This window comes from Blastomyces gilchristii (assembly GCF_000003855.2).
Source record: "Blastomyces gilchristii SLH14081 genomic scaffold supercont1.2, whole genome shotgun sequence".
NCBI classification, from domain to species: Eukaryota; Fungi; Ascomycota; class Eurotiomycetes; order Onygenales; family Ajellomycetaceae; genus Blastomyces; species Blastomyces gilchristii.
In genome coordinates this window covers 7,036,873-7,062,538 of record NW_003101681.1, presented here as the reverse complement: position 1 = coordinate 7,062,538, position 25,666 = coordinate 7,036,873, and the positions used below count along the sequence as shown (strand labels likewise).

General features: G+C 31.5%; 1 protein-coding gene across 1 annotated transcript; it reads left to right on the top strand.

Annotated features, from left to right (window-relative positions):
- Positions 1–3,903: 3,903 nt before the first annotated feature.
- BDBG_16442 (uncharacterized protein) lies at positions 3,904–4,382 on the top strand (the record flags this gene model as incomplete). Its single annotated transcript, XM_031724392.1, has 2 exons — positions 3,904–4,175; positions 4,211–4,382. 2 exons carry the CDS (start codon positions 3,904–3,906, stop codon positions 4,380–4,382), a joined length of 444 nt encoding a protein of 147 aa, XP_031576612.1.
- Between the last annotated feature and the right edge of the window lie 21,284 nt (positions 4,383–25,666).

Here is a 25,666-nt window from a genome sequence, read left to right as displayed (position 1 = left end):
GGTATGATAACTATGAATCACTTTGTAGATGGAATTATCACATTCTGAAGAAGCCTGCACTTCTCACCAGTTTTTAGACATGCTATCAGATGTGATTCAAAGGTTGCTTAAGCCAGTGTATGATTACAAGCGTACGCCGGCTTCTTATATATTGAATCTCGTACACTAAATTAATTAGTGGCCGCTAGAGCCCCCTTTACATTCGTACGCTAGTAGTTCGGAAGCGGCCGCGTTATTATCCGACGGTAGTATGTTCTTCCAAACCACAATAAAGTCTAGATATTTTATACTTTTAATCTCAAAATCACACTTGTCTATATCTATTGATAGTTCTGCTTTCTGTAGTCATTATAATATCTTTCATACATGTTCTTGATATTCTTTCCTAAACTTATCAGTGAAGATGAGAATATTATCAAGATATATAGATGTGAATTCATCAAGAAAATCTTGAAATGCTCAGTTAATATACTTCTGAAATGTAGTGAGAGCATTAGTCAGTTTGAAGAGTGTGACTACTTATTTCACTAGATTATATTATGTTTGAAATACTATCAGTTACTCATCTTTTTCAGCAATACAGATCTTATCAAATGCAGCAATGATATCTATTCTTGTAAATTATTGAGCTTATTCAATACAGGCTAGAGTTTCATTGATAAGAGATAAAGAATAATAGTTCTTCTTTGTTAATCTGTTCAATTCTTAATAATTCACACAGAATAAGAGTTTTTCATCTGATTTCTTTGCAAAGAGAATAGAGGCTGCAGCAGAAGAGTTACTAATGTATGTGATTCAGAAGAATGTACGACTGTTGAATAATAACGCGGCCGCTTCTGAACTTGCTTACGAATGTAAAGGAGTCATAGCAGACACTAATTAATTTAGTGTACAATATATAAGAAGCCAGCATTAGACTGATCGTGTGACCGTGTCTGGGACCAGGACCAGATTTTTTGATAGTCTCATTACCAATTCGACTGATCCCATTACACGGTTTTAACATTAGATAGTAGTCTCATACTGTCCCAGTGAGACTTACTGTCTACTCTTGTCACATTTTCCAAATGAGACCATGATTTTCACTTCTCAATTTAAATTATTTTTATGGCTTTAAATGACTTTAAATCTCATTTGAGTGTTACCAAAAAGTGTTACTTTTTAAAAAATTAAAAATAGTCTAAAAAAAACCTTAAAATGTCTAAAAATAGTAACTTTATGCCAAGAATGGGACTAAATGGGACCAAATGGGACTACTTTCTCATTTTTTTCAAGTCATGGTCTCATTTTAAAATCTGAGATATAGTCACTTTGCATGTTTTTTTGATAGCCAGTCCCAGCGGGATTCACGCCAAGAAATGTATGGGACCAGACCAAATGGGACCAAACGTGAAATTCATGGTCCCGGCGGCCAGTCTAGCCAGCATACATCTGTAATTATACACTGACTCAAGCCATCTTTGAATTACATCTGATAGCATGTCTAAAAACTGGTGAGAAGTGCAGGCTTCTTCAGAGTGTGATAATTTCATTTACAAAGTGATTCATAGTTATTATGCCAGTGTGGTTCTAGAACATCTTAAAAAGATAGTATACAAAGAGCAGTGAGTGAAAGAGCATTCAATTGATACTGCTTTACTTGTAGAGGGAAAACTTCACACTCAGGCAAATGCCATGTATGGTATATAAACAGATGAGATGTGAGAAAGAGAATGAGAGCAGTGAATAAGATTCAAAGAAGTTTGCTCCCTACTCAAAAGAAGAATAAAAGAGAAGAATGACTATCACTGAAGTTGTACAATGATAACAGAAATCATATAATAATACAGTGATATAATAATATAGTGATACAATAATATAGTGATATAATAATAGACATCATACAATCAATGAGAAATCACTGAAATGAATATCTTCTCTAGTTAATATAAATATCACTCTTCTCTGCTATCTGAACTGAAAGATATACAGAATCTCTCAGAGAGTTTACTTAAAGCAGTAAGAAAAACAGCTGAAACTGCTGTATCAGAATCAAAGCTCTGTATATGTATAAGAATTCTAAACAAGATTGAGATCTTATGTATACAGTGACAGACTGAGGTGAAAGTCAAATAACAATTGACATTCACTGCAGATTAAGTATTCACTCTGAAGAGCTTCACTGATGCAATTATCATCATTAATAAGAATAGAGAAAACCAGATCTTAGGCCTGCAGCAGAAGATTAAACATTTACATAGATAGATAACTATACTGAATCTGAAGATCTCATCATAATTGTTTATAATCTCTTCAGAAGTGTACAGATCATCAGAGATCACTGTGCAGAATGAGAATCTAAGCATAAGATATATTAAGTCAGAAGATCTGCTGAAGCTATCAAGCTTCAATAATAACTGAAAAAATAATGCTTTAATCAGCTAGCTAAGTCAGATATGATTATATTATCAGATTGAATGTGAACTTACAGACAGACAGTCAATGAAATTTCAATAAGTCTTAACATCTGCTGTATTTCTATGTGAAAAGGCAAAGTCATTATAAATAACTGATGAAAAGATGAATCTTACAGATCTGAAGTAATATTCATTTTCATGAACATGAAATGAGTTTTTCAAATGAATCTTACAGAACTTTGAGAAAGTGAATATATGAGACAAATATTACAAACACTTTACTAAGTGTAGATAAGTGAGTAATCTTACATCATACTTCACATACTTCAGCTTATACTATCTTGTGTTGAATGAAGAGCTTTTAACATCTTTCTATTTATAGATCTTCATTCATGATCTTACATCTGAGTTGAGAGTGAAATGCAAATGCTTAACCTCACAATCAGACACAGTGAAAGAAGTGTATAATATTCTCATTATACAGAAATAAGTAAGTTAATTATGATAGAAAATACTGCAATTGAGTATGTCTCAGCAGAGAACAGATAATCAGACTTCTATAATACAAGTCACACACTCAGATATAATAAATCTAGATCTGAATATCATCACTAAAGTGTTGAATCCTCTGAAAAAGAAATGCTCTGAGTGAAAATCTTGATATTATAAGCATCAAGCTTACTTCAACTGTAGATACTAAAATCATGATGTAAAAGATTGCACTCAGCATGCACAGTCAAGAGAAGTAAGAGAGTTAAAAAACTAGCAGAATCAGTGAGCTCAGAGACACTCACTGATATTCTATAAAAAGTCTTCAAAGTGAAAGAGATATCTGTATTAGATAACTCTCTGAATTCTGTGAATGTCAAGAAGAAGCAGGCTTCTGAATGAGGTGCAGACAAGGATGATAAAGCAGATACTCATCTCAATATCTTAAGATCTGAAATGTTAATGTATAAGAGACACTTGAATAAGAATTGAAAGATGACTGTAAAAGTGTTAGCAGACACAGAAGCTTCTATACAATATATTAATAATCATATAATTCAAAGACTGAAAGAAGTCTGCTGAGTGAAGCATTTCTTACATATAAGATTATCTGATAACTGATATTTGATATCATCTGCAAGAGTAAGAGTTCCCTTGCACTTTGAAGAATAGTCTTGCTATATTTGAGCACAAGAGATACAGAATGTGAAATATAACCTTATTCTCAGACTCAATTGATTTCAAAGATTCAATTCACAGATTCAATGATGTACATGTCATATGCAGTTGACTGATAGGAAGAAAACAGTTCATACAATTCTATTAACTGATATGAGAAGAACATTTAATGTCTCTGATATAGAAGAATTAAATCTGCTTATGCATCAATAAGCAAAGAGAACAATTTACAAGACCTCATCTGAGAGCATTCTGTATGTCATACAGAATCTGGAAGTGGAGAAAACCAAGAAAAAGAATATATGAAAGAACAAGTGTATGATGAAGCTTCTGAAGAAGCATGAAAAGATCTTTCAAACAGATTTCAGAGACTCAAAATGCGCATTCTGTGCTAGAGATCACAAAACTAGTGAGCATTAATGTGAAACATGCTCAAAAAGAGGTGAAATATGTCAACATACTCTGCTTAAGTGCTTCAATTGCAAAGAAAAACATGCATCTAGCTCAAAAGAATGTGTATTTGCTCCAAGAACTCAGAAGAACTGGAGAAAAGATGAAGCTCAAAGTGAATCTAAAACTGAAGAGAAAAGTCAAGCTAGTAAATCCACAACTGTAAGCTTAAAAAGAAGAAACTCTCAACTATCTAGATCTTCAAACTCCAATTCTCCAGCTAAATGTAAACAGAATTTGAATCCTCAAACACCTGTTAAGATTAGAGAATTGAGAAATGACTCTGGTGATAAACTAGATAGAATGCAAGCAGTTGAGATTCCTGCATTTCAAAATAGTTATAATCTACTATCTGATGATAGTGATTAGATTCTACTATATCTTCACTCTCTTTTAGTATGAATGTACAACAAAAACAACAAAAAAAATTTAAAAACTCTTTAAAAATCACATTTATTTAAAGCAATGTGAATAGAAACTCAAATTGCATTTATTCTTGTCTTCAGATTGCATTTGAATAAAAAGTTAACTTTGTACTTCTTCAAGAAACAAACTTTGATACTGAGCAAAAGTACATCATTTCTCATTCAAGCTATTACTGCTTTCTTTCTGAAAGATCTGAGATAAAATCAAGAGTAGCAATCTATGAGAGAAAAAGATCAAGATATCAATTTAATCTGAGATTTGATATCATATCTGACTCTGAGATTCTAGTAGGTGACATTATAGATAAAGATAATGAGTTTGATACTATTCAACTTATAAATATCTATAATGAAAAATCATTGAAAGAAAACAACAATACCTGAACAATTGATAGAGGATTTTTGAATATAACTCTCTTAAAAAACTCTATAATTGCAGAAGACTTCAATGCACATCATCTCTAATAGAACTCAGAGTGCACAAGAGCAGTAAGAGCAGATAAACTGTTTGAATGAACTTTTGAGCATTTAATAGATTTAGTTAACAAGTCTGATCAACAAACATTCTTTAGAAAAGACATGAAACAGAAATCTATTATAGATCTAACTTTCATGTTATAAAATCTAATTGAAAAAAGACTTATAAACTGGTTTATTGATTCAAATGAAACCTCAGAATCAGGTCATGAGATCATTCAATTTGATATTATACTGAGTGAAAAACAAAGAAGTGAAAATCCTCTTCTCTTCAATCAGTATAACTTTGAAAAAGCTGATTGAAAAGCAGTTGAAGAAAGAGTAAAACAGCTGAAATCTGAAAGACAGAGTGAGCTCTATTGAAATCAAAGTCAAGATATCTCAAATGAAATGCTTGAGAATAGAGTAAAGCTGATTACATCTATTCTTCTAACAAGTATTGAAGAAAATATTTCAAAGAAAAAGTCTTCTGAGTATTTCAAATCTTGATGAAATGAGAATATCACTTCTAAAAGAAAGCAATTAGCTACTGCTAAGAGAGATTGAGAGAATCACTTAATATCTGATGAAGAGTTCAAAGCTATTCAAAATGAATATTTTTCAGATATTAAAAAAGCCAAAACAGATTACTGGAAAAGATTTCTTGAAGAAGCATAAGAAAAAGAAGTTTTCAAAGTCTTCAACTATACTAAAACAAGAAGTGTAGCAAAGCTTTCAACCTTAGAATATGAATTTCAGAATGAATTATATACAGCAAACTCTTTTGAGAAAAAATGTCAAGCTTTTATGAGAATTCTCTTTCAAAACTCATCACATTTAGAAGAGAAGAATATATCATTTCATGAATATATTGATGAAAATAACTGAGAATGGTCTGAGCTTACATATGATGAACTAGAGTCATCAATATTCTCAAGTTCAATTAAAACTGCTGCAGAGCCTGATTCAATTAATCACTCAATTATTCAAAACATATATTTCTACTTGAAGAATGAATATTTTGAGCTCTTTTTTAATCTCTTAAAAAATGATTATCATTCTGAATGCTGGAGAGAAGCTACTGAAGTAATTCTTACAAAGTCTAATAGAAAGGCTTCAATTTCTAAGTCATATAGAGTAATATCTCTGTTGAACTGTTTAAGAAAAATTCTAGAAAAGATAATAGCTACTAGATTATCTTTTATAAGCTCTATTAGTGATTCTCTTCTATTTAATGAATAAATGAGAGATAGAAAATAATTTTCTGCAATTGATACTGTTCTCTCAGTTATTCATAATATTCAAGTAGCAAAGCATAAAGATCTGGTCTCAACTGCAGTTTTTATTGATATAAAAGATGCATTTAATCATGTTTCAAAGTCTAAGATGATTCAAACTTTGAAGATGTTAAAACTGTAACTTTCTCTAATAAAATGAGTCAATTGTTTCATGTCTAAAAGAATTATACAACTATTTTTTAATGGAAGAAAACAAGATAAAACTGAGATAAAAATAGAAGTATCACAAGTATCTTCAATCTCATCTGTTTTATTTGCAATATACACTGCATATCTATTCAAGAATAGAGAGATGAAAATAGTGAGATCTTCAAGTTATATAGATGATATTGATCTACTCTACAGTTCAAAGACAATCAAAGAGAATTTAGAAGTAATTGAGAAAGCAGTAAAGAAAATCTTTATTAGAGCAGATATCAATCTAATTCAATTTAATGTGAATAAAACTGAGCTAATTCACTTTTTTTTCAGATTTAATGAGAAAGAACTAAGTCTAACTCTTTTGAATAAAGAGATTAAACTCAGTTTGAATATCAAATGACTAGAAGTATGATTAAACTTCAAGTTAAATTTTAAATATTATATTCAATAAAGAATCATCAAGACAGAGAGACTACTGAATAGTATAATCAGACTATCAAATACTGAGAGAGGTCTATCCTTTCAGGCTATGAGACAGTTATACATAGCCTGTATTATCTCAGTAGCTGATTATGAAGTTCAAGTTTGATAAAATAATCAAGGAAACTTCACTGAACTCTTTCAAAATCTATAAAACAGAGCTTTGAGAAGAATTCTGAGAGCATTCAAGTCATCTTCTATTAAAGCAATGAAAATTGAAGCTTCAATTCTATCTCCTGCTATTTGATTTGAAAAGAACTGTATGAACTATGCTCTGAGAGTCATTAAGATGAGCTTAAATCATATAATCAGAGAAAGAGTCTCTTCTTCATTTTCATCAGTTAACTCAGGAAATGAACTGGATTGAAATAGATTTCTTGATTGAAATGAGAATAATACTTTAAAGAAAATGCCCTCTCAACTGTATAGACTATGTTCACTTATTAAGAATCAATTTTCTTCATTAAATGTTGAGAAAATTGATCATGAGAAGATATCTCTCTGAAGAGAAAAGCTGGAATCTCTCATAGACTTACAAATAAGTGAACTATCTAAAGAGAGAGAATATGAACAGTATTTGAAGAAGATCTCTACAATTAATATAAAAGACTCTATTCTGATTTACTCAGATGACTCAAAAAATGAGAATTTGAATAGATTAGGCGCAGGCATTGCTTATACTGAAGATAATATTAATTTTATCTCAGATTTCTGGAATTTAGGCCGTGAATCTGAAGTCTTTGCTGCTGAAGTATTTGCAATAGTGAAAGCTTTCAAACTCATTAAAATAAAATCTCATAAAAGAGGAAATGATTTGAAAGAGACATGGATATTCTCTGATAGTCAAGTCACTTTAAAAAGACTTAGAAATAGTCAGATTCATAATGATCAAATGAATCTTAAACTGATTTTAAACTCTGTTTTAAAAATTCAAAAGAGAAGAACATTAAAACTGATAATTCATCTGCACTGAGTTCCTGCTCATATGTATATTCATGACAATGAATAGGCTGATTCAGATGTAAAAAAGAGTTCAGAATTAAGCAGATCTATTCAAAAAACAGTGTCCTGATCTTTCATAAAGAGAAAGATAAAAGAATCTTGTTTAAATCAGTGAAATGAAAGCTGGCAGAAACAAAAGAAGAGTATACATTATTCAAGATTTGAGACAAAATCAAAGTGAAAATCTTGTTCAATTAAATATAAAAAGAAAATATTCTCATCTATAATTCAGCTGAAACTAGAACATGGTTATTTCAAATCTTATATACAAAGATTTGATGATAGATTTGATTTAACAGAGTGCTCATTCTGCAATGTGAATGAAAATCCTGAGTATATTGTAATGCATTGTGCATTATACAATAGTCTCAGAGTCAGATTAAAGAAAAAGTATGATTTAAATCAATTAAATATGAGGTTCTTATTCTCAACTGAGACAGGAACTAAATACTTAATAGACTTTCTATCAGAAACTAGAGTAGCTACAAGAAAATGGCTGAATTCAGAAGTATCTGAATATGAAGAGGAAATTGACTAGATATAGTCTGTTAAACAGCTATATATCATCTTTTATAATTTTGTTTTATTATAGTCTCTCTTTACTGTACTTGTTTTCTTCTGTTCTTTTCTCTATCTATTTAATGTGTCTATCTTTAAGACTATGTTCTCTTTTCTTTTGTCATAATATTTTCAAATGATTTCAAACTATCAGAAGGTGTTGAAATACTGCAATTTGTAAACAGTTTTTGTATTCTGAGCTGGAATTTTCTGATTTTGCATATTTGAAATTGATAAATGTATAATAGTTGACTCTATAGATATAGGAAAAACCCTGAGAACTAAAGATTCTCAGGTAGATGTCATAGTCTCTGACTGCATACATCTATAATTGAAGAATAATAATAATAATAATCTTTCAAACAGATCTTTCATCAGAATTGCTGCTGGAATGAGAATTCATGCATGAGATTGACACAGAGAATGCAAAACCAGTCAATCAGAATGTGTACTCGCTGTCACAAATGCATCTCAAATAACAGAAGTGTCAGATCACAGACCTTCTAGAACATAATCTTATACAATTCTCATCAAGCATGTGAGGCTTTTCAGTTCTATTTGTGACAAAGACAGATAAGAAGTGATGAATGTGTATCAATTATCAAGCACTTAATAAGCTTACAATCAAGAATGAATATTCACTGTCACAGATTCAATACCAGTTGAATATGATTGAAAATACCTGATATCTATCAAAGATTGATCTTCTCTCAGAATACTGACAGATCTGTGTAGATGAACTGTCAGTTTCATGAACTGTGTTTAATAAACAATGAGAAAAGTTTGAATTCCTGATAATGTCATTCAGTCTGATAAATGCATCTGTCATCTTTCAAACAATGATGAATACAATTCTTTATAAATAGAATGAAATCTCATATCTTATATATCTTAATAACATTCTAGTCTTTTCAAACTCATATAATGAATATCTGAAGTATCTTGATAAAGTGCTTACAACTCTGAAAGAGTATAAGCTCTATGTTAAATCAACAAAGTGTGTGTTTGAAATAGAAGAGTTGAAGTTTATAGAATATGTAGTGAGTGATGACTGTATACACTTTATTCTGAAGAAATTGAATGTCATAGTAAATTGACTGTAGCTGAGAAATGTACATTATATACAACAGTTTCTTGAGTTGATCTCATATTACTGCAGATTTATCAAGGATTTCACATGAATATCTACATCACTCTCAGATCTCTTAAGACAAACAGATGCAAATCTGTGAAAGAAGAAGTTTTATTCAATTATCTGAAATACTGTGTGTGAAGAGGCTTTTCTCACACTGAGAGAGTATATAATAATATTCTTAGTACTTATTCAATCAGATTGTGATAAACCTTTCTACATCAAGATAAATGCATCTGAATAAGCTATCAGATATACTCTTCTACAGATAAGTAAGAATGACAAGCTGCATCTGATAATATATAATGATAGGAAACTATTGAGTGCTGAGCTCAATTACTCAGTGTATAAAAAGAAATTGCTAGTGATTAAGTATATGCTGATATTATGAGATAGATATATTAATAACAGATATATAACAATGATGATCACAGATTATGAAAGTCTCATCTATCTATAATCAATAATAAAACCTTTCAAATACTTAGTACATTGAATCTCAGAGTTTCAAGTGTATAATCTTCATATCAAATATTAAAAGAAATCAGACACTGTGATATCTGATGTAATCAGTTATAGATCTGATTTCACAAGTGAGAGTTCTGTGAACTAGATATAAGAGAAGTTCACATTAAACACACTGAGAGAGTGTAAGAAATCAGAATGAGTGAACACAATAATCTCTCACTTGAAGAATGATAAGATGTCAGAAAACAAGTGTCTTGTGAGAGTAGTAGAGAAGATGCTTCTGAACTTCAAGCTGAGAAAATTGAAAAATGATGTTATGCTTTATCATGATCTAGAATATGTGAAAGCTCTCTATCTAGAATCTTCATTTAGATACAACTTGATGACTCACATACACAAGAAATTCAGTCACTTAGAAAGTTCTGAACTTATAAGTGTACATAAATCAAGAGCATACTGGCCAAGCATGGCTGAGAACATTCAGATGTATGCTCATGAGTGTCTGAATTATCAGGTTGTGAAAGAATCTAAGAAAGAGTTAGAATGTAAGAAAGTACAACATCAGATAAACTGTATGATACAACTGTTTAAATAATAAGAGATAAATCTCATAGACATATTACTGTGAACACTAAATGAAAATTAATGAATAATCACTGCTATTAATTACACTACTGAATGATCAGTCATGAAAGCAGTTTCAGAGATAATAGAGAAGATGATAGTGAAGTTTCTACATGATGAGATCTATGTTAACTATGAAATGTCACATGAGATTCTGACTGATAACAGTGTGAATCTCATAGAAGAAGTAGTGAGGCATTTCATGAATCAGTTACAGACAAGACATTATAAAACAATGTTATATTACTCACAGATAAACAGGAAAGTGAAACACTTGAATGAAATCTTGAGTAATATGCTGATAAAATATCTAGTGAGTAAGCCTATAAGATTATGAAATGAATATCTTGATCAGATGCTATTAGCCACGCGAATTCAGCAGCATGCAGTCTTTCAGTGTTCATCATTCTATCTGTTGTATGAATTGCATCCGCGCATTCTGAAGAATGCTTCAGAAAAGATAGAGAAGAGAACAGCAGTTGTAAATATAATAGTTACAGACACAACAGTTGCAGATGTAAAATCAAGATTGAAAGAGATCAGTCATGCATGTGTAAAAGCTAATAAGTTACTTCTGAACTGAGCAATTCAATCAAAAAGAATATGAGACTCACTAGTTAAGAAATCAAGTCTCAAGATAAGAATGTGAGTTCTCATATATAATAAGAGTTCTGAGAAGTTTCAATCTAGGTGGTTTGAGTTATATAAAATACTTAAATCACATTCTCTGAGAATATATGCATTGAAAGAATCAGAGGAACAGATCTTATACAACTTAATAAATGATTCATGACTTATGAAAGCAAAGATACAAGACTTAAGTGAATTATAATTATCTGCAGCACTATTATCAGTATTGAAAAAGAAGAGACTTATAATTAAAAAGTCTCACAAAGTAAGAGAAATCATAGACATTTACAAATCAGATGATCTTACTTATTCTGATCTTTTCATAATTATAAGAAAAGAATGAGAAGAACTGAAGAAATCAGATAAATATCACACTTTAATAAGTGATAAGACTGTAGTCAGTTGTATAATAACACACTGCAGATAGCAGATATAACACAGTAAAGAGTAGTCTCAAAGCAACAGACTTATACATAAGTCAGATTATAGAAGAAAAAGGAATTCAGAGTTGAATTTGACTGTTTACATCAGTTCAATTGCAGAGATCACAGAGAATGAACTATCTGAAACATCTGTGAACATGTGAAATCAAGTCATCTCAATCTCTGAGAATGCTCAGAGATCAGATGAGATTAGTTTCAATAAGCTATTCACTGTAGTGATCTGAGTGAGTGAAGAGAGACAGTATAATGTATGAGATATAATTACAAAAGATGAAAGCTGCTGAACATAGTCACTGAACACTGTATTATATAGAGATCATGTAAGAGAAGTGACTAGCAGATAAAGAAAAAGTGTAAGAAAAGAGAAATGAATTGATTATCAACTGTAAGAGTCAGCTGTAAAAGACAAATATTATCATATATATCTTATTCATTTTCATACATCACATGTTTAATCTATTTCCAATATCACATCACTCAAAAAACATCAAAAACAAAGAAAATATCAAAACTCAAGATCTGTAAGAAATTCAAGAGCTGTAAGCTGCTCTTATAACAACACTGTGCATGTCTCTGATTTCTCTATCACTCTGTGTACAACATTAATATCATTTATTACAAGATTGACTGGAATGCTAATATAGAAATGTATACATATACATGTAGAAAAATTGAAGAAGAGCACAGAACCTGCAGAATCAGAAGTCAGAACAGAGAGAATAGAGATAAAAGAAACAGAAGAAGAAGAAGATACAGAATCAGACAAATGATAGTGAGAGTCACTCAGAGCTGAACACTTATAATCTGATATACACACAACCTTCTCTGCAGAAGAGAAAGAGAAAGTGATAAAAGCAGCTTAAAAGTAGAAGAGAGTAGTCTCAGCAGCATTATCATCTTTGATTAGAATAATCTCTGACACTGAAGTAATTAAGAATCATTATTAGTATATGAAAATTGCAAAATCAGAGATGAGAACAGTTACTGAATGAACACTTACTAATTTTAGAGTTATACATGTAATTACAACATGCATGAGACTTCTCAGAAAGAGAGAGAGAAACACAGAGAAATGCAGAAAGCAGAACACAGCATGTAAACAGCTCATTCTCATGACAACATCTCAGATAAGATGTACAAGTCTCACACTCATGAGTGTAAAAGAGTATGACATTTATATTCTCATTTCTGAAAATATGAATATTCTTCATCTGTATTACAAAGTTGAATAATAAATACTAAAGAATAGACTGATATAAGTTGATCATTCTAAAGATATTCATCAGAGTGAATATACTTATAATATTGAATTTAATAGTTATGAAAAGTTTCTTAATATCTATGAATGTTATAACTTTGTATACAGTAAAATTCATAATGATTTTCTCTAAGAACAGAAAAATCAGTGTCAGAAAGAAAAGATGAAAAGAAAAAGACTTATAATCTTAACACTGTTGAGAAGAGAGATAATTCTCTGATATGAATAAATGATTATCTTATTATAAATATTTAAAATAAATATAATAATCAGCATCTGTAACTGAGCTTTAGATAGTTATATTATACACAGTCTTCATACAATATATTATTCTAGAAGTTGATAAGAAAGATGAAAGTGTATGCACTGATAAACATGATTTATTAAGTCTACACAACATCTTCTTAAAATGGGAAGAGCTGATAACAAAAGCAGAGACAGCAAAACCAGGGAAAGCAGAAGTAGTGAGAGTGAGAGTCGCAGGAACAGAGGTAGCAGAAGCAGGAGAATCAGACACAGAGGCAAGTGTAGAAGATTGAGAGAGAGCAGCAGAGAAAGAAGCAGTAGAAGAGGCAGAGAGAAACACAGAAGACTCAGCTATATATGACACAGACAATTTCTTCATTATCACATTCTTCAAGTTCTCAATCAATGATTCAACATTGAGTTCACTATTATCAGCAGACACAGATCTGTCAAAACATGAAGATTCTATATGAATAAAAACAAACATATCAGTATCTGCATTCATGTAAAATTGTGGTAGAAAACACAATCAGAAACCTGCTGAGAAGAAAAATGATCAAGAGTGTATAAGAAGATGAAGAAGATATGTCATTCATAATAATATATTCTGACAATCATTAGAAGATAAACAAGTTCTGACTATGTATATTTCACAACACATTACACTCACTGCTAATGAACTGCCTGATATAAGCACTACAATGACACTTGTTATAAGAATGAGAGGTCATCACCAGAAACATATACAATATGATAGATAAACAGATAGAAGGTGTTAAATAGAAGAAGAGACAGTAACCTGAAATAAGATAATGATGACATTCAATGATGACAATGATGAAGAAGATGATTGAAGAATGAGAAAAGTTAGAGAATGAGTGATGTAATATAATGAAAGTTTCTTTATAAGAGTGTACACAGAATGCTAGCTGAGTCAGAGATAGATTACATAATCACGAATGCTAGTGACACGCTAATCTGTATGAAGCTAGGGTGAATGTCATGGTCACATGAGCATGGCTAAATCTGGTGAGAGAGAATTTGATTTAGAAGAGTATACAACTGTCAGATAATAATGCAGCCGCTTCTGAACTTGCTTATAAATGTAAAGAGGTCATAGCAGCCACTAATTAATTTAGTGTATGATATATAAGAAGCCGCGTACGCCTGTAATCGTACGCTGGCTTAAGCAATCTTTGAATCACAATTGAAATCTTCTGCAAGTATAGAGTTTCTTAGTAAAGTTATGTTCAGAAATTCTCTATTAATTGTTCAGATGTTATTATTTTTCTTCAATGACTTTTCATTATAGATATTTATAGCTGTATAGTATCAAACTTATTCTCTTTATCTATAATATCACTCATCAGAATATCAGAGTCAGACATGATATCAAATCTTAGATTAAATTAATATCTTAATCTCTTTCTTTCATAGATTACTACTCTTGACTTTATCTCAGACTTTTTAGGTAAAAAGCAGTAGTAGCTTGAATGAGAAATGACATATTTTTACTCAGCATTAAAATTCAGCTTCTGAAGCAGTATAAAATCAACTTTTTATTCAAATGCAATTTGAAGATAATGTAAGAATAAGTGCTCGGAGGCAATTATTCGGGTGTTTGCAGCTTGGCGTGATATGTACTGTTAACTACTAGAAGTATTTGCAGTAGAAAGATAAAATGTAGAGATCAAATATATAATAGTATTCAAGCTGAGTTATGAATAGTATTCATGAACTCCAGTCTATATAGTTGTGTGTAGCCAAGGGCTGCTAGCTCTATTAATTACATGAGAGATAGAAATAGAGATAAAGAATCTGTGAGAAGTAGAATTTCTTACATATCTCTCTCTCTCTAAGACTTCATTCACAAAGCCTTTCACTGAGTGACTTCATAGAATCAGCTCAGCACTGCAGTGATACTCACTAAAAACTCTTTATATCTATAAAAATCTCAGTGAGGAAAAATCTCTTGTTATTATAAAGAGAAAAAAGTCTGTCACTCAGTTTCTTATTCTGTAAGATTCTTTATAATCTACAGATTCTTCTCTGACTATCACACAGATTCATCTCATATCTTTCATATAGAAGAGTTCTGGTTGACTCTCAATCATTTTCATGAAATTCTTATGTGATTATTACACAGATTTATCTCACAGATGAATCACTCTCTGTGAGATCACTCTCATTAAAGAGAAGTATTCATGAATTGATCTTTCACTTATTCTTATAAATCATTGTTCTTTGACACTGTAGAATTGTGAGAAATTTTTCATTCTTTCATTAACTCTGTAAAATTGTAGAATTAAGATGTTCACAGTCTGTAATCACTCTTTATAGTTATATAGAAAGATTCAGACCTGCAATTTATAATCACTCTTATTTACTAGAGTGATCTGACTGTTCTACAGAATCACTCACAGTGTAAGTAAATCTCTCTAGAGTAGTATAAATATCTCAGATCTATTCACAGAATCTCATCTTTTTTTCTCTTTTTCTGTAACAGCTCTCATTCTTATAAACTGTGAGTATCATTATTCATCTGTGAAGTGTTTTTACTTAAATAATAGAGAGAGAGTATTTCTGACAATATCTGTGTATTAATTTAAGAACTTCTTAAGAATAAAAAATTTTTTTTAATTTCAATATCTTTATAAATAATATCTGATTTGTGGTTCGGGAGAACGTACGACCGTCAGATAATAACGCGGCCGCTTCTGAACTACTAGTGTATGAATGTAAAGGAGGCCCTAGCGGCCACTAATTAATTTAGTGTATGAGATTCAATATATAAGAAGCCGGCGTACGCCTGTAATTGTACACTGGCTTAAGCAACCTTTGAACCACATCTAGTAGTATGTCTAAAAACCAGTGAGAAGCACAGGCTCCTCCAGAATGTGATAATTCTGTCTATGAAGTGATTTGTAGTTATCATGCCAGTGTGGTTCTAGAAACATCTCAAAAGATAGTGTATGAAGAGCAGTGAGTGAAAGAGCATCTGATTGATGCTGCTTTGCTTGTTGAGGGAAAACTCCACACCCAGGCGAATGCCATATATGCGAATGGATGAGGTGTGAGAAAGGGAATGAGAGCGGTGAACCAGATTCAAAGGAGTCTGCTCCCTACCCAAAAGAAGGATAAAAGAGGGGGTGGCCACCACCGGAATCGTACGATGATAACAGAAATCATATAACGATATAGCGATAGAATGATACAGCAATATAGCGATATAATAATACAGCGATATAGCGATATAATGATACAAGCGATATAATGATAGACATCATATAATCAACCAGAAACCACTGAAATGAATACCTTCTCTAGCTGATATGAATAACACTCTTCTCTGCTACCTGAACTGAAAGATATGCAGAACCTCTTAGAGAGTTTACTCAAAGCAGTAAGAAAAGTAGCTGAGACTGCTGAACTGAAATTGAAGCTCTGTACATGTACAAGAATTCTAAACAAGATTGAGGTCTTACATACACAGTGACAGACTGAGATAAAAGTCAAATAATAATTGACATTCACTGTAAATCAAGTATTCACTATGAAGAGCTTCACTGATGCAATCATCATCATTAATAAGAATAGAGAAAATCAGATCTTAGGTCTGTAGTAGAAGATTGAATGTTTATATAAACAGATAACTATACTGAATCTGAAGATCTTATCATGATTATTCATAATCTCTTCAGAAGTATACACACTATTAGAGACTGCTGTGCAGAATGAGAATCTGAGTATAAAATACATTAAGTCAGAAGATCTGCTGAAGTTATTAAGCTTTAATAATGACTGAAAAAATGATGCTGCAATCAGCTGACTAAGTCAGATATAATCATATTATCAGATTGAATATGAACTCACAGACAGACAGTTAATGAAATTTTAACAAGTCTTAAGATCTACTATATTTCTATATAAAAAAGTAAAGTCATTATAAATGACTGATGAAAAGATAAATCTCACAGACTCAGAGTAATATTCATTCTTATGAATATGAAATGAGTTTTTCAAATGAATCTTGCATAACTTTGAGAAAATGAATGTATAAGATAAGTGTTATGAATACTTTACTGAGTATAGATAAGTGAGTAATCTTATATTATACTTTACACACTTCAGCTTATACTATTTTGTGTTGAATGAAGAGTGTTTAACATCTTTCTATTTATAAATCTTCATTCATAATCTTATACCTGAGTTAAGAGTGAAATGAAAATGCTTAATCTCACAGTCAGACACAGTGAAGAAAGTATATAATATTCTCATTATACAGGAATAAGTGAGTCAATTGTGACAGAAAATACTGTAATTAAGTATGTCTTAGTGAAGAACAGATAATCAGACTTCTATAACACAAGTTACACACTTAAATATGATAAATCTAGATCTGAATATCATTGCTAAAGCACTGAATTCTCTGAAAAAGAGATCTTCTAAGTGAAAATCTTGATATTGTAAGTATCAAGCTTGCTTCAAATGCAGATGTTAAAATCATGATGCAAAAGATTGCACTCAGCATACACAGTCAAAAAACTAGCAGAATCAGTGAGCTCAGAGACACTTACTGATATTTTATGAAAAGTCTTCAAAGTGAAAGAGATACTCATGTTAAATGACTCTCTGAATTCTATGAATACAAAGAAGAAGCAGGCTTCTGAATGAGATACAGATGAGAATGATGAAGTGAACACTCATCTCAATATCTTAAGACCTGAAATGTTAATGTATAAGAGATACTTGAGTAAGAATTGAGAGATGGCTGCAAAAGTGTTAACAGACACAGAAGCTTCTATATAATATATTAATGATTATATAATCTGAAGATTGAAAGAAGTCTGTCAAGTGAAGAATCTCTGATGTATAAGATTATCTGATAACTGATATCTGATATCACCTGCAAAAGTAAGAGTTTTCTTGCACTTTGAAGAATGATCTTGCTATATTTGAGTGTGAGAGCTGCAGAATGTGAAATATGACCTTATTCTTGAACTTAATTGATTTCAAAGGTTCAATCTGCAGATTCAATGATGTACATATCATATGCAGTTGACTGATAGAAAGAAAATGATTCATACAATTCTATCAACTGATATGAGAAGAACATTTCATGTCTCTGATATAGAAGAATTAAATCTGCTTACACATTAACAAGTAAAGAGAATGATTTACAAGACCTTATTCAAAAGTATTCTGTATATCATACAGGACCTGAAAGCAGAGAAAACCAAGATAAAGAATATATGAGAGAATAAGTGTATGAAGAAGCTTCTGAAGAAGCATGAGAAGATCTTCTGAACAGATCTTTCATCAGAATTACTGTCAGAATGAGGATTTATACATAAGATTGACACAGAGGATGCAAAACCAGTCAATCAGAATATGTACTCTCTATCACAAACACATCTTAAAGAACAGAAGTATCAGATCACAGATCTTCTAGAATGTGATCTCATACAATTCTCATCAAGTATGTGAGGCTTTTCAGTCCTATTCATGAAAAAGACAGATGAGAAGTGACAGATATATATCAATTATCAAGCACTTAATAAGCCTACAATTAAGCATGAATATTCACTGTCACAGATTCAATAACAGTTGAATACAGTTGAAAACACCTGATATCTATCAAAGATTAATCTTCTCTCAGAATACTAGCAGATCTGTGTAGATGAACTGTCAGTTCTGTGAACTATATTTAATACACAATGAGAGAAGTTTGAATTCCTGACAATGTCATTTAATCTGATAAATGTACTCATCATCTTTCAAATGATAATGAATATGATTCTTCATAAACAGAATAAAATCTTATATCTTATATATCTTAATAACATTCTAGTCTTTTCAAACTCATATAATGAACATCTGAAGTATCTTGATAAAGTGCTTATAACTCTGACAGAGTATAAGCTCTATATCAAATCAATCAAGTATGTGTTTGAAATGAAAGAGTTGAAGTTTATAGAATATATAGTAAGTGATGACTGTATACACTTCATCTCAGAGAAATTGAATATCATAGTGAATTGATCATGACTGAGAAATGTATATCATGTACAACAGTTTCTTGAATTGATCTCATACTACTGCAGATTCATCAAGAATTTCACATGAATATCTGTATCACTCTCAGATCTCTTAAGAGAAACAGATGCAAATCTGTAAAAGAAGAAGTTTTATTTAATCATCTGAAATACTGTATATGAAGAGACTTTTCTCACACTGAGAGAATATGTAATAACATTCTCAGTGCTTATTCAATCAGATTGTAATAAACCTTTCTATATTAAGACAGATACATCTGAATGAGCTATCAGAGATGCTCTTCTACTGATGAGTGAGAACAGCAAGCTGCATCTGATGATGTATAATGATAGGAAACTATCAGATGCTGAGCTTAATTACTCAGTGCATGAAAAGAAATTGCTAGCAATCAAGTATGTACTGATGTTGTAGAATAGATATATTGATAACAGACATATGATAATAATAATTACAGATCATGAAAGCCTTGTCTATCTATAATTAATGATAAAACCTTTCAAATACTTAGCATGTTAAATCTCAGAGTTTCAAGTGTATAATCTTTATATCAAATACTGAAAAGAATTGAACACAGTGATGCTGAATGCAATCAGTCACAGACCTGATTTCATGAGTGAGAGTTCTGTGAACCAGGTACAAGAAATGTTCACATTAAATGTGCTGAGAGAATGCAAGGAATCAGAATGAGTGAATACTATGATCTCTCACTTGAAGAATGATAAGATGTTAAATGATAAGTGTCTTGTAAGAGTAGTAGAAGAGATGCTTTCAAACTTCAAGCTGAGGAAATTAAGAAATGTAAACAATGTTATGCTTTACTGTGATCTAGAATATGCAGAAGCTCTCTATCTAGAATCTTTATTTAGATACAACTTAGTAGCTCACATGCACAAGGAATTCAGTCACTTAGAAAGCCCTGAACTCATGAGTGTACTCAAATCAAGAGTATACTGATCAAGCATGACTGAGAACATTCAGATGTATGCTCATGAGTGCCTGAATTACCAGGTTGCAAAAGAATCTAAGAAAGAGTTAGAATATAAAGAAGTATAATATCAGATGAAGTGTATAATACAATCATTCAAATGATGAAGAATGAATCTCATAGACATATTATCATGAACATTAAATGAAAATTGATGAATAATCACTGCTATTGATTATGCTACTGACTGGCCAGTCATGAAAGCAGTTTCAGAGACAATAGAGAAGATGATAGTGAAGTTTCTATATAATGAGATCTATGTCAACTATGAAATGCTGTGTGAGATTCTAACTGATAATGATGTGAATCTCATGAGAGAAGCAGTGAGGCATTTTATGAGCCAGTTACAGACAAGACATTGTAGAACAACATCATATTATCTGTGAATGAATGAGAAAGTGAAATGCTTGAATGAAATCTTGAGCAACATGCTGATGAAATATCTAGTGAGTAAGTCTATAAGACTATAAGATGAATATCTCAGGCAGGCGCTGTTGGCTACACAGATTCAACAGTATACAGTCTTCAAGTGTTCATCATTCTATCTATTGTATGAATTGCATCCGCACATTCTGAAGAATGCTTTGAAAAAGATGAGGAAGGAAACAGCAGCTATGGATGCAACAATTGTAGACACAACAGTTGTGAATGCAGAATCAAGATTGAAAGAGATCAGCCATGCACATGCAAAAGTTAATGAGTTACTTCTGAACTGAGCAATTCAATTGAAAAGAATATAAGACTCACTTGTTAAGAAATTGAGTCTCAAGATGAGAATGTGAGTTCTCATATACAATGAGAGTTCTGAGAAGTTTCAATCTAGATGATTTGAGCTATATAAAATACTCAAATCACATTCTCTGAAAATGTATGCATTGAAAGAATCAGAGAGACAGATCTTATGCAACTTAATCAATGATTCATGACTTATAAAAGTAAAGATGTAAGACCTGAGTAGATTATGATCATCTGCAGCACTATTATCAGTGTTGAAAAAGAAGAGACTTACAATTGAAAAGTCTTGCAAAGTAAGAGAAATCATAGACACTTATAAATCAGATAATCTCACTTATTTCAATCTTTTCATAATTATAAGAAAAGAATGAGAAGTAATGAAGAAATCAGATAAACATCACACTTCAATAAGTGATGAGACTGTAGCTGATTGTATGATAATATACTGCAGACAGTAGATGCAACATGATAAAGAATGATCTCAGAGTAGCAGACTTATACATGAGTCAGATCATAGAAGAAAAAGAGATTCAGAGTTGAATTTAACTGTTTACACCAGTTCAATTATAAAGATTACAGAAAATGAACTATCTGAAACATCCGCAGATGTGTGAGATTAAGTCATCTCAACTTCTGAAAACACTCAGAGATTAGATGAGGTTAGTTATTATTATTATTATTATTATTATTATTATTCTTCAATTATAGATGTATGCAGTCAGAGACTATGACATCTATCTGAGAATCTTTAGTTCTCAGGGTTTTTCCTATATCTATAGAGTCAACTTATTATACATTTATCAATTTCAAATATGCAAAATCAGAAAATTCCAGCCCAGAATACAAAAACTGTTTACAAATTGCAGTATTTCAACACCTTCTGATAGTTTGAAATCATTCGGAAATATTATGACAAAAGAAAAGAGAACATAGTCTTAAAGATAGACATATTAAATAGATAGAGAAAAGAACAGAAGAAAACAAGTACAGTAAAGAGAGACCATAACAAAACAAAATTATTAAAAGATGATATATAGCTGTTTTAACAGACTATATCTAGTCAATTTCCACCTCTTCATATTCAGATACTTCTGAATTCAGCCATTTTCTTGTAGCTGCTCTAGTTTCTGATAGAAAGTCTATTAAGTATTTAGTTCCTGTCTCAGTTGAGAATAAGAACCTCATATTTAATTGATTTAAATCATACTTCTTCTTTAATCTGACTCTGAGACTATTGTATAATGCACAATGCATTACAATATGCTCAGGATTTTCATTCACATTGCAGAATGAGCACTCTGTTGAATCAAATCTATCATCAAATCTTTGTATATAAGATTTGAAATAACCATGTCCTAGTTTCAGCTGAATTATAGATGAGAATATTTTCTTTTTACATTTAATTGAACAAGATTTCCACTTTGGTTTTGTCTCAAATCTTGAATAATGTATACTCTTCTTTTGTTTCTGCCAGCTTTCATTCCACTTGTTTAAACAAGATTCTTTTATCTTTCTCTTTATGAAAGACCAGGACACTGTTTTTTGAATAGATCTGCTTAATTCTGAACCCTTTTTTGCAGCTGAATCAGCCAATTCATTGCCATGAATATTCATATGAGCAGGAACCCAATGCAGATGAATTATCAGTTTTGATATTCTTCTCTTTTGAATTTTCAAAACAGAGTTTAAAATCAGTTCAAGATTCATTTGACCATTATGAATCTGACTATTTCTAAGTCTTTTTAAAGCAGCTTGACTATCAGAGAATATCCATGCCTCTTTCAAATCATTTCCTCTTTTATGAGATTTTATTTCAATGAGTTTGAAAGCTTTCACTATTGCAAATAGTTCAGCATCAAAGACTTCAGATTCACAGCCTAAATTCCAGAAATCTGAGATAAAATTAATATTATCTTCAGTATAAGCAATGCCTGCGCCTAATCTATTCAAATTCTCATTTTTTGAGCCATCTGAGTAGATCAGAATAGAGTCTTTTATATTAATTGTAGAGATCTTCTTCAAATGCTGTTCATATTCTCTCTCTTTAGATAGTTCACTTATTTGTAAGTCTATGAGAGATTCCAGCTTTTCTCTCCAGGGAGATATCTTCTCATGATCAGATGAGGTTAGTTTTAATGAGCTGTTTACTGTAGTAGTCTGAGCAGGCAAACAGAGACAGTATAATGCATGAGACAGAATTACAAAGATGAAAGCTGCTGAACCTAGTCATTAAACACTGTATTATATAGAGATTGTGTAAGAGTAGTGACTAGCAGATAAAGAAAAAGTGTAAGAAAAGAAAAGAGATAATGAATTGATCACCAACTATAAGAGTTAGCTGTAAAAAGACAAATGTTATTATACACATCTCATTCATTTTCATATATCACATGTTTAATCTATTTTCAACACCACATCATCTGAAAAACATTAAAAATAAAGAAAATCTCAAAACTCAAGATCTGTAAGAAATTCAAGGGTTACAAGCTGCTCTTATAATAATATTATACATATCTCTGATTCCTCTACTGCTCTGTATATGACATTAATATCATTGATTGCAAGATTGACTGAAATGCTAATATAGAAATGCACATGCATACATATAGAGAAATTGAAGAAGAGTGCAGAACTCACAGAATCAGAAGTCAGAGCAGAGAGAGCAGAGATGAAAGAAATAGAAGAAGAAGAAGATACAGAACTGAATAAACAACAGAAGCTACTCAGGACTGAACACTTATAATCTGATATGTGCACAACCTTCTCTGCAGAAGAGGGAGAGAAAGCAACAGAAGAAGCTTAAGAGCAGAAGAGAGTAGTCTCAGTGATGTTATTATCTTCAATCAGAATGATCTCTGATACTGAAGCAACTAAGAACTATTGTTAGTGTATAAAACTGTAAAAACAGAGATAACAATTACTGAATGAACACCTGCTGGTCTTAGAATTGTACATATAATTACAACACACATGAGGCTTCTCAGAAAGAGAGAGAGAGACATGAGAAAATGCAGAAAGCAGAACACAGTATGTGAATAACTCATTCTCATGATGACATTTCAGACAAGATGTATAAGTCTCACACCTGCAGATGTAAAAGAGTATGATATTCATATTTCTGTTTCTGAAAACATGAATATCTTTTATCTGCATCACAAAGTCAGATAACAGATACTAGAGAATAGGCTGATACAGATCTATCATTCTGAAGGAATTCATTAGAGCAGATATCTCAGCAATATTGAACTTTATAATTATGAAAAGTTTCTTAGTGTCTGTGAATGTCACAACTTCATACACAGTAAAACTTATAATGATTTTTCCTAAGAACAGAAAAATCAGTGTCAGAAAGAAAAGATAAAAAGAAAAAGACTTATAATCTTGACACTGTTGAAGAGAGAAGTAATTCTCTGATATGAATAAACAATTCTCTTATCATGAATATTTAAAATGAATGTAATAATCAGTGTCTGTGACTGAGCTTCAGATAGTCATGTTGTACACTGTCTTCATATAATAAATTGTTCTAGAGATCAGTAAGAAGGGCAGAAGTGTACACACTGAGAGACATGGTTCATTAAGCCTATGCAACATCTTCTTGAAATGGGGAGAGCTGATAATGAAAGCAGAGGCGGTAAAACCAGGGATCACAGGAACAGGGGTAGCGGGAGCGGGAGAACCAGACACAGGGGCAAGTGTAGAAGATTGAGAAGTGGCAGAGAAAGAGACAGAGAAGAGAGCAGCAGAGAAAGAAGCAGCAGAAGAGGTAAAGAGAGATGCAGGAGACTCAGTCACACATGACATGAACAATTCCTTCATTATCACATTCTTCAAGTTCTCAATCAATGATTTCACATCAGGTTCACTATCATCAACAGATGTGAATCTGTCAATATATGAAGATTCTACATGAATAAAAACAACATATCAGCATCTGCATTTATGCAAAATTGTGTCAGAAAATGTGATCAGAAACTCACTGAGAAGAGAAACAGTCAAGAATGTATAAGAAGATGAAGAGAGTGTACAAGAAGATGAAGAAGATGTGTCATCATTCATGATAATATGTTGTTCTGGCAATTGTTAGAAGATAAACAAGTTCTGATCATGTTTCATAACATGTCACACTTACTGCTAACAAACTGCTCAGTATGAGCACTACAATGACACTTATTATGAGAATGAGAAGTCATTGTCAGGAACACATACAATGTGATAGATAAACAGATGAAAAGAGTTGAACAGAAGAAGAAATAGAAATCTTGAATAAGATAGTGATATTTGATGATGATAATGATGAAGAAGATGATTGAAGAATGAGAAAAGTTAGTGAATAAGTAATGTAATATAGTGAAAGTTTCTTTGTGAGGATGTACATGGGACACTAGCCGAATCTGGAATAGGTCACATGATCGCGAAACGCTAGTGGCGAGCTAATCCGCATGAAGCTAGAGTGTATGACATGGTCACATGAGCGTGACTGAATCTGGTGAGAGAGGATGTGATTCAGGAGAATGTACAACTGTCAGATAATAACGCGGCCGCTTCCGAACTACTAGCGTACGAATGTAAAGGGGGCCCTAGAGGCCACTAATTAATTTAGTGTACGAGATTCAATATATAAGAAGCCGGCGTACGCCTGTAATCGTACGCTGGCTTAAGCAATCTTTGAATCACAGATTACTGCTCAGCTTCTCATGAGTGTCTCTATAACT